Raw genomic sequence first — 10911 nt, forward strand, 5'->3', positions numbered from 1 at the left:
GCAGTGGAGGATGGCCCAAGTGCTTGGGTCCTGCACCCCATGGGAGACCAGGAGAAGCACCTGGCTCCTGCCATCGGAACAGCGCGGTGCGCCGGCCGCAGCGTGCTACCGCGGCGGCCATTGGAGGGTGAACCAACGGAAAAAGGAAGACTTTTCTCTCTGTCTCTCTCTCACTGTCCACTCTGCCTGTCAAAAATAAAAAATAAAAAAAAAAAAATTAAAAAAAAAAATTACTGAGGGGTCATAAACTTAGTTTAAATACTTATGTGTTACTTCAAAATTAATCTTGTTCTTACAGAAGTCTTATGCAACAGGACAAATAGATTTCCTTAATGAAGTCATGTTGTTCAACACTGTATTTATTATACCTTTGATAAATTTGATCTTATTTGTAAGCATCCTTTAACCTGTGTTTTATGTACCATTGTATATTTCTCTATTACCCTTCCACTAGGATTTGGAACTAGCTCTGGTTTTGGATGCAGCACCACAGGGGCCTCAACATTTGGATTTGGAACAACAAATAAGCCCTCAGGAAGTCTTAGTGCAGGTTTGTGTTTTTCTGCCTGAATTTCAGGCAAATTTAAAGTTTCAAGTTATTTTATTTGAAAGTATAAGTGTTATTATTCCAGTAACTCAAAAAGATTCCTACTTCAGTTTATATTTCCTAGATGAAGCATGCAAACCTACATAATCATACAGTTTTTGTATCTTCTCTTAACTAGTAGAGATTCATTTTGAACCCAGTGATTAGCTTCACGGTTCAATGTTTTCTTCCTTATTGGAAAAATGAACCCATAATGATGAACATTTAACCAAGATTTTATCATTACTGATGAAGGAGAACCTTTTCTATTCCAAAGAGATACTCTTCAACTATAAGTTCCTCTGGCTTTAAGAATTCTACAACCTTACAAGTGATGGTTGAGTTCCTTGTTTATTTTTGAAATAGGCACTGTCTTTTGACTCCTCTAGGAGAAAATTCCAGATTCTGTCTCTGCTTGCATTTGTTCTATTTTTAGATAACAGCTTATTTTAATGTGCAATGTTTAAGGATAAGTAGCATGTCTGAAATGATGATGTAATAGTTAAGATATGTTTAAATTTAGAGAATTAATATTAAATGAAAACCAACATCTCCAGCAGAGTAAGAAAACAGAATTCAGTGATACCAGGATTATAATCTAAATACTGCATAAGTAGGATTTGATCTTAGTTTTGCAAGGGCTTTTATGAATTCAAAACAGAAAGTGCTGCTCTTTGTGTCCTCTGTCCAGAGCCTTGTAAGCTGAGGCTTTCTTCGAGGACCTGGGGTTGCAGGACTGGGTCCAGGATGTCATGAGAGTGTCTTCTGGGTGTTGCTAAGATCTTTCCATAGGGCTGAGGAGGAAGGTGCCTTGATATGTTTAACAGCAAAGCTCCTGGTAACTTGAAGTTTGTTGCAGATTTATTGTACTAATGTATCTCTTCTGGCCTACATCACTAAACTTCTGTCTTTCAAGGTGCCACTTGATTGCTGGCTAAACTATTTGCCTATAAAATTCCATGTTAGAAATTCAGAAAGCTGAGTTACTTGCTGGTCTTACAAATTATGTATTCTTTCAGATAGAATTTTACCACTCAGCCCAGTTTTTGTATTTGTTTCTGTGATTTAACTTCTGATATGAATATTTTCTTCCCTAATCATAAGGCTTTGGCAGCTCAAGTACATCTGGGTTTACCTTCAGCAATCCTGGCATCACGGCATCAGCTGGTTTGACATTTGGGGCGTCCAATCCTGCCTCTGCAGGTTTTGGAACAGGAGGACAACTCCTTCAGTTGAAGAAACCTCCAGCTGGAAACAAAAGAGGAAAAAGATAAACATATGGGTTGAAATGTTGAGAGAATCCATAGCAGTGCTGTTAATTTGATGAGTCTATTTTTCTAGTGATGCGGTAATTAAACTGCATCCCAAGAGATTTATAAAGTTTTGATATTTTCCCTACTCTGGAATTTCAACTTTGTTCATGTTTGCCATACTTAGTATCTTTTTTCTTGTGAATTTAAGACTCAGTTGTATTTTTTTCATTATTTTGATTCTCAGTATTAGAAATGTTCTAATTACATCACTGATTGATAATAGAAGAAACAGTTAACCTATTTAACCTAGTGTTAATAGAAATGTTTTTTGTTGATAAGGCTTACAATATGTGAATATATGCACATTTGTTTCCTGTACAGGTGGTATGAACTCTAGGGCCTATATTAGAAACTGATTTTTGATAAAGGCCTTTTGAACTACACTGCAGGGCATCTTGTGAATATGCATGTAAATATATACAGAGTAATACACACAATTGTGTGTACACATAAAACATATTTAAAGATCTACAATTTTTGCCTCAGACTGTTCCCTCTTTAGGGGTATTCAATTTTTCACCTTTTAAAACCTTCAGATCCTCAGTTCTAGTAGAATAAAAAGTTAGAGGAACTAGATATTTGCAGCTATTTGTTTAAAGACTTAGAGAAGTGGTTATTTGAGCTGCCCAACTTCATTGCCCCCACTCTTTCCCATTTTTCACTCCATCTTAACCTTAATATTTTAAGATTCATCAAACAGATTTATTGATTATCCTATATATCCTCAGATGGTTTCTGTGAAATATTTTTTCGTAGTTGAGATGGACCTCCAGGAGCGCATTTGAACTCCAGACTGGTGTTCTGGGGGGCAAAGAGTGATTAAGCCAAATGGATTCTATGCAGGTGAAGGATGCACTATTACTTTAGTGAGAACGTTTCTAGTTATTCCAACACAGAGTTCTTTGTTATAGGGATATTCATAGTGACACCAAATGGAGTGGCTTCTTAGCCTCTTAATGTCTTAAGTAAGTGCTTCATTTGGAATAGAGAAACTGTATATTTTAAGAAACAAAAATATTCTTTGTAGCACAACAATAAACTCTCCCCTCTTTTAGCAGTGAGCAGAGCTCCAGGAAATAATGCTTAGAAATGTCAGGCTGAATCTGTGTATTGTTTGTCTATACTGGTTAGTATTAGTGATGTTGAGTGGGTAGAACCCTTGGAAAGAACTGCCTTAGCCATGATTTCAGAAAGAAACCATTAGATAGACCTATTTATCTTTCAAGTACAATTTTCAGGTGCATGTGAACATGAGATTTCATTAAAAATAGTTTAATTTTTTATATAGAAGGGTTTGTACATAATATGCATCTATGAATATTTTCAGAGTCATTTTCACTAAATCATCTTTTTAAAAATAGGTATTGCATATATAAATACACACACATGTATTTATAGTATAATGTTGGTTGGATTTTGTTATAAAAGTATTGTCAAGTCTCTTATTTATCTACATAGGGTAATGAATGGTTGGCTTTTTTAATTGAAATTTTTGCACCTTGATGCATTAAAATTAGGAAAATTATTTGTCTCTGAGCACTAAACTTATTTTTACATATTTCTTTAATACTACAGTCCTCACATCCAGATTGTAGGGAAGGTTAGGAGAAAGGTGTAATTTTTGTTGTTTTGAATTACTGTCAGAATTACATAAACAGTTATGACAAACTTTTTTTTAGAAAACATTGTGTTGTGCCATAAAATCTGAATATTTGTATTTCTTGTCTTTTTCTTTCTGTATCTTACATTTACTGTGTTGAACCACTGGAAATATATAAGATTAATTTGTGACAGGAGTTTACATGTGTTTTTATTGTGCCCATTTTCTTTACCTTGTCCAGAGTATTATTATAGAAGCAATAAAATTTATTGTGTCAGTTGAGTTGAATGTAGGTGTCAGTGGTTATTCTTAATTTGTAACATTCTTAGTACTGCTCTTTTATTCTCTCTAGTTGTTCTTTAGTGTTTTGCCATTTAGTGTTTACCCATCTTGCTATTTTTCTAAACAAAAGACTAAACACAAAATAGTGACTTCTTTGTCACTTGCATTTGCTTTCTCAAAATTACAAAAACACTGCACATTTTTATAGAAAACTATTAACTAAAATGCAAATGTCTGTTTCAACTCATAGGCCCCAATCCCGCTTCTATCCCTAGAGTGTCCACTCTATAAAAATTGTCTTTTTCAATATGTGTATCTGCATGTTCATTTCTCGTTCTCATTTTCTTTTGTATTATTTGTCTTTTGTCATTCACCTTTAGATACTCCCTTTCTTTTACCAAATGAATATTTTAAACCTATGGATTCTATAACTTCTTTTCTCCCCTTGAATGGTATGCCCTCAACATTTTTCCATGTCAGTCCTTATTGATTTCCTTTTCATATAATACTTTATAAATGGATTTACAGTGATCTATTCCAGCGACTCCTCTGCTGATGAACAGTTAAGTTCTTCCCATTATTTTGATTTTGTGGAAGAGCTTGGAGTGAGTAGTCATGTATGTGACTTTTTGTGCTAAGATTCAGTGTTTAGAAGAATTGCTGGAAAGATATATAGATCATAGGTTTTGATATCAGATTGTCTTCCAAAAATGCTTTGTAAAGGTACATTCTTATCAGCATGTATGAATATCATTTTCTAGCATTCTCTATAGTCCTACTTATTAACATCCTAATAGTAAGTACTTGCAAGGATGAGCTTTTTAACATATGTATAAAGTGTTTGCACATTAATAATGTATTTGCATGTTACATACTTTCCATTTTTATACCAGGTTATTTTAGGGATTTTTTTTTCTTTTTCAATATACCTATCATTTTTAAAGAGGTTTATTTATTTATTTGATGAGGCAGAATTAGAGAGAGAGACAGATACTCTATCCATCCACTGCTTCATTCCCCAAATGGCAACAATTACTAGGGCTGGGCCAGGCAAAACCAGGAATCTGGAATTCCATCTGGTCTCCCCTGTGGTTAGCAGGGGACCTAGGACTTGGGCCATCTTCTGTTTTGTTAAGCACATGAGCAGCTAATTGGATTGGAAGTAGAACAGCCAGCACTTGAACCCAGGCTCATAAGGGATGCTAGTGTTGCAAGCACCAGCTTAGCCTGCTGTGCTGCAATATCAGTCCTGGGTTCTTTCGTAATGCTGTATAGGAACTCTGTGCTGTATAGGAACTCTGTCAGTAATGAACATTACTGTTTGTTCAGGGAGATAAGTCTGGAGTCAGCCAGGCTTAGAACCCTGCCTTGGCCATATTTGACATGGGGCAGTTTACTTACCTTTTAAAATCTTGGTATCATCATTCCCAAACAGGGTAAGATACATGGATAGGAACAGACATTTGACACGTTGGTTAAGATGCTACTTGGGATACCTGCATTCCCTTATTAGACTGAGTTTGAGGCCCGCCTCTGCTTCCAGTACAGCTTTCTACTAATGTGTATCCTGGGAAGCAGCAGGTGAAAGCTCCATTGAGTTCCAGGCTCCTGGCTTTGGCCTCACCCAATCTGGCTGGTGCAGACGTTTGAGTAGTGAACCAACAAATAGAAGATGTTTCCTCTCATAATTTTTAAAATGTTACATGGGCAGTTGTATTGATAATACCATCCACTGTAAAGCACTTGGATAGCATGACCCTGAACACACTACAGCATCTGCTAGTCCTGTACCAGTGCTCCACTGCTTTAATCATTGTAGCCAGTTGCTTATTTTGGTACCTGGGAGGGAAGCCACTGTACATTATTTTGTTTGTTTTGTGTAAGGTGGTGGTTCTAGGACTCTTTCTCTCTTTTTTTTTTTTAAGATTTATTTATTTGAGAGGCAGAGAGAAGGAGAGACAGAGAAAGGTCTTCCACTGGTTCACTCCCAAAATGGCTGCACTGACTGGAGCTGGGCCAATCAGAAGCCAGGATCCAAGAGCTTCTTCCAGGTCTCCCATATGGACGCGGGGGCCCAAACACATGGGCCATCTGCTGCGTTTTCCCAGGCCATTAGCAGAGAGCTGAATCAGAAGTGGAGCACCTGGGACTCAAAACTGGTTCCCATATGGGATTCTGGTGTTGCAGGTGAAGGCTTAACCTACTACATCACAGGGCCAGCTCCAGGACTCTTACTCTTTAAGGTGAATTTTAGTACCTATTTTATGAAGTTTGATTTGCTTTAAAAAAAAAAAAAAGAAAAAAACTTGTGGGAACCTTGATTGCATTTTCTTACAAAACAGTGTGATCTGTAGAAAGCTGACATTTTAAAAAATAACTTACTTTTCATTTACTGGAAAGGTTGAAAGAGATCTTCATCTACTGGTTCACTTCCCAAATTCCCACAACAGCCAGGCCTCATCCAAATTAAAGCTAGGGGCCAGGAACTCTGTCTGGTTCTTAATCCCTTGAGCCATCATCTCTTTCCTTCCCAGACTCATTAGTAGGAATCTGGATATGAAGTAGAGTAGCCAGGACTCGAACCAGCACCCTGATGTGGGATGCGGGCTCTGCCAGAACATCCACCTTGAGAATTGACATTTTAAAAACGTATAGCATGGTACATGTTAGGTCTTTTATTCTCAAGGTTTTGTGGCTTTTATTTGATTTTTTTTTCCTAGCAGCATCTTGGTTTTATTTCTGAGTGTGGATCTTTATCCTGCAGTAGATAGATGTTCATTTGCATTATTACAAATGCCAATTAATTGTCCTTTTGTGATAATAGAGTAAGTACAAGTTAATCTCCTAATCCCGAATGTCTTTTGCAAGAAGAGAACTTGAATGGTACCTTTGTAAATACTGATATGGCATGCGTGTTCTTTGAAATACTTGGGTTTGAGTGGTCTGTCAAGATATATGCTTCAGGGGCTGGTGCTGTGGCGTAGTGGGTAAAGCCACCGCCTGCAGTACCAGCATCCTGTGTGGACTCTGGTTCGAGTCCCGGCTGCTCCATTTCTGATCCAGCTCTCTGCTATGGCCTGGGAAAGCAATAGAAGAGGCCCAAGTCCTTGGGCCCCTGCACCACGTGGGAGACCTGGAAGAAGCTCCTGGCTCCTGGCTTCAGATCAGTGCAGCTCTGGCCATTGCAGTCAATTGGGGAGTGAACCAGTGGATGGAAGACCTCTTTTTCTCTCTCTCTCTGCCTCTCTTTCTCTGTTTGTGTAACTCTGGCTTTCAAATAAACAAATAAATCTTAAAAAAAAAATTCTGCTTCGGCATTCCTGTTCCTCTGTTGGCACCTCAGTCTCTTACTGTGAATAAACTTGGTTTCACTGCACTCTGGGAAGCACACACCAAGACAGGACTCTTGGGTGACAAGTCCCTGAGGCTCACCAACACTGACCAGTGTTTGGAAAATCAGGTGAACAACCTATTTTAAATCTAATTGACAATTCTATTTGCCCATCTCAACATATCCATTTATTGAGTGCGTCATCAATTCAGGATACCATATTTGGTACTTTATGTACTTGATCATATTTAATCTAAATATGTAAAAAACAGAAGTCCCTAATTCATGGATGGAATAACTGAGGCTTAGGTTAAACAGCTACTCAAGGTCATTTAGTTGGTGAATCACAGAACTGAGTTTGAACCCACATCTGCCAATGTGCAGTTAGACTGCCTACCTGTGATACAGGAATAGCACATTTTCATGTGCCTACAAAGGCTCTGAGGGCAGTGTGGTTGCAGTTTTTATGGGGGAGTAAATACACAATAGGCCACAGAGCAGGGCAAGGGAAGGTGAGTACCAAGAGCTATGGACATCACAGGAGGGAAAGTAATGTTGACAGCGTAAAGGACTTCATGAAGAAGTAAGAGCCAGATGGTGCAACTTGTCTTTGACCTTCTACTGTTGACAACCACTCATCTCAGCAAGTAGGGGTGGGGAGTGTCCATCCCTGTGCTGGAAAGAATAAGGCGGGAACCTTAGGAACTGTTTAACAAAGAATCCTTCCTAGGAAGGTTTGCCTAAATTCTGTAACCCAGGAGTACCATGTGCTCAGGCTCAGTGAGACTAGATATTTTTCTTGCCAGTACACAGAGAGGAAACTGAGCAATCCCTTAAAGAGCCCGAGACAACAGTGGAACAAAGGCAAGAAGCTTCAGGTGCTGAGAAACAGCAGAGAGGAAAGAACAAGGGTTATAGGAAAAATTGGTTGGGGTCCAGAATGGTTTTTGCCTTTTCCCACTCATTCATTCTAATGCATTTTTCCTCTTCTACCTAAGTTATTTGTCAATTAACAACCAAAAGCCTGTCAGACTCACAGTGGTTTTACTTAGAAATACTTGTCATTCCAATTCCCCTTTGCAACCCATTAGCAAGTCAGTTGAGTTCAGCAAATGTTCCTTAATCATTTGCTGTATGCAAGCCACCTCTAGACACTTAGGAGAATATAAATATGGGCAGGATGTTGTCTGCACTTGATAATGTTAGCTAGCACTTAGTGCTAACTGAGAGCCAGGCCTTACTCTTTTTTTAAAAAATTGTATTCTTTATAAACATGGCTACATCCTTTCACAAAACCAGACTTTTGTAAATTCATGAATTTAATAAACATGAGATCTGTCAAAATTTTACTTAGAAATAACATCGTATCCTATGCTATAATTAAAACTGTGCAAGTAGAATTAGATATACACGGGCAAAAATTGATAGATACTATGGAACTGCAGATCAGTTGTTGTGGAGTCTTTTTCATTTATAAAACTTTCATTATTTCCATTTTTTTTCTTTTTTTTTTCTTTAATGAATACATTTTTACATAGATACAACTTTAGGCATATAGTCATTCTTTCCCCCATGCCCCCCACCCCCAGCTCCCATCCTCCTCCCACTCCCTCTCATCTCTTTCTTTATTATGGATCATTTTCAGTATGACTTTATATACAGAGGACCAATTCTATGTTAATCATAGATTTCAACAATTTGCCCCCATGCCCACACACAACATAAAGAGTACAGTGTGGGGAGAGAATTTGCAATCAATTCTCATATTACTATTCAATAGAAACAGAGGTTCTACCTGGAGAGCAAGTGAACAGTGACTACTGTTGTCAGGACTTACTCTTAAGAACTTTCCTGTGAACTCATTTAACTCTCAGTTGTGGGAGGTGGTTACTTTTTTATTCGTTTTTTACAGACAGAAAATAGGCACACAGATGTTAAGGAACATAATAGTCCCTCACATAGTTAGTGGATGGATGCAGATTCAAGCAAGGCCATCTAAATAGAGGCCAGTCTTTTAACTCTTCCCAAATGCAGATTAGAAGGTGAGAGTTCTTGTTGACTGATGTGGTGAACATACAAAGGAAATTCTTTAATGTACAAGGAAAGATTAACTTGACTTAGAAAAATTTAAAAATAGGTAGTTGTAATAAATATGAACATAACTTTTTATGAAGAGCCACTTATTTAATTTTTAAAACATCTTAAGTGTTAAGCCTAGACTTCTAATAGTGTTGATCGTCTATTCTCAGAGTTATGTCCTTGTCTGAATGACCAGGTGTATTTGCATTCTAGTTCACAGGAAGAAGGAAAAGGTGAGAACACCTTTCCTTTTAAGAATAACATCTAGAAGTTGCATACTTCATTTCTGCTTACATCATGTTGGCCAGAACTAAGTCCTAAACTTCAAGTAGGGCTGGGAAATGCCTTTTTGACAGATATTATGTACTCTTCTAAAACTTATAATGCAAAGAAGGAGAGAGTTTACTGGGAGAACAGCTAAGGAGACTGGCCCAGTAGCCTGGATCTTGGCTGGTCTTCAGAGCACCTCTTGGAACATCTAAGCCTTTGATTACTAGCAGCCACCAGTCTCAGTGTCCTGCTTTCCTCACACTTTCACCTCCTTTTTGGCTTCCAAGAATTTACCTTATTTTTTTTGCTAACACAAATATGCATTTAAAAAGTGTTTTTACAAATTGTATTCATCATCTTCAGGTGTTTTGTAGCAGGGCTGTGCTCTAATCCAAACATAGCTTTAAACAGAAGGCCTTAATTACAGTTCTATAATGGGGCTACAATGGGTGTATTTATAGTGCATTAATATGAAGAGAATGACTCAGGTCATTGTTTACCCCTGTATTAGCTGAACAAAGAATCAATCTCAAGAATAATATTCTTTTCAATAACTCAGCCAAAACTAATAATGCATCTGGCATCTATTCCTCTGGTCTCAGGAGTTCCTTTTTCTCCTATATCCTGTGTTTTATTTTCAGTTGGTTTAGAATTAGTGACTCCCTACTTTTAAAATCCTGTGCCCACTGATAATTGGACACATACTGAGCGGATACCAATAGTGAGCCACCATGGGTGTTTGGGCAGTCATTCTGCCTTAGCTGGATGGTGGTGAAGTCTGCGCTGTCTAACATAGGCAGTGACTGGGCATATAAAATATGGCAACATTTGTGGATGTTTGGAACAACATGGTGTGTGAGACTACATCTTCAAATGTTATGAAATCTAAGTCAGGTAGTTTCAAGGAAAATTAGCATTCAAAATGAGAATTGTTTATATATAACATTTACTCTGGATTTCAAAGATTTAGTGTGCAAGAAAAAATGCAAAACAATTCATTATTATTTTTATGTTTGTCATGTTGGAATGATAATATATTTGTAAAATAAAATGAAATTAATTTCACTAGTTTCTTTTACTTGTTTTAATGTAATTAGTATAAAACTTGAAATTTTATATGTGGCTCTCTGACGGAACGGCTTTTCACAGTGCTGTCCATGGACCTGAAACCATTTATAGCTTATCTAAATAAATTGAGGGTTTTTTTTAAAAAAGATTTATTTTATGTATTTTAAAGACAGAGTTAGAAAGAGACGTAGAGACAGAGAGAGGGGTCTTCCATCTTCTGGTCCACTCCCTAAATGGCCACAATGGCCAGAGCTGGACCTACCCAAAGCCAGGAGCTAGGCACTTCTTCCTGGTCTCCCACGTGGGTGCAGGGGCCCAAGGATTTGGGCCATCTTTTACTGTTTCCCAGGCCAAAGCAGAGAGCTGGATCGGAAGAGGAGCA

General features: G+C 37.7%; 1 protein-coding gene across 1 annotated transcript in view; it reads left to right on the forward strand.

Moving 5' to 3' along the window:
* LOC133755275 (nucleoporin p58/p45-like) overlaps positions 1-1984 on the forward strand; it is a 37172-nt gene extending 35188 nt beyond the window's left edge. Inside the window, exons 5-6 of the mRNA XM_062185449.1 lie at positions 455-550; positions 1691-1984. Of these exons, the coding sequence (XP_062041433.1) occupies positions 455-550; positions 1691-1860 (266 nt within the window). The 3' untranslated portion in view covers positions 1861-1984. The remainder of the gene's footprint in view (positions 1-454; positions 551-1690) is intronic.
* Positions 1985-10911: the final 8927 nt, after the last annotated feature.

Source organism: Lepus europaeus, unplaced genomic scaffold, assembly GCF_033115175.1.
Source record: "Lepus europaeus isolate LE1 unplaced genomic scaffold, mLepTim1.pri SCAFFOLD_3_1, whole genome shotgun sequence".
Taxonomy (NCBI): domain Eukaryota; kingdom Metazoa; phylum Chordata; class Mammalia; order Lagomorpha; family Leporidae; genus Lepus; species Lepus europaeus.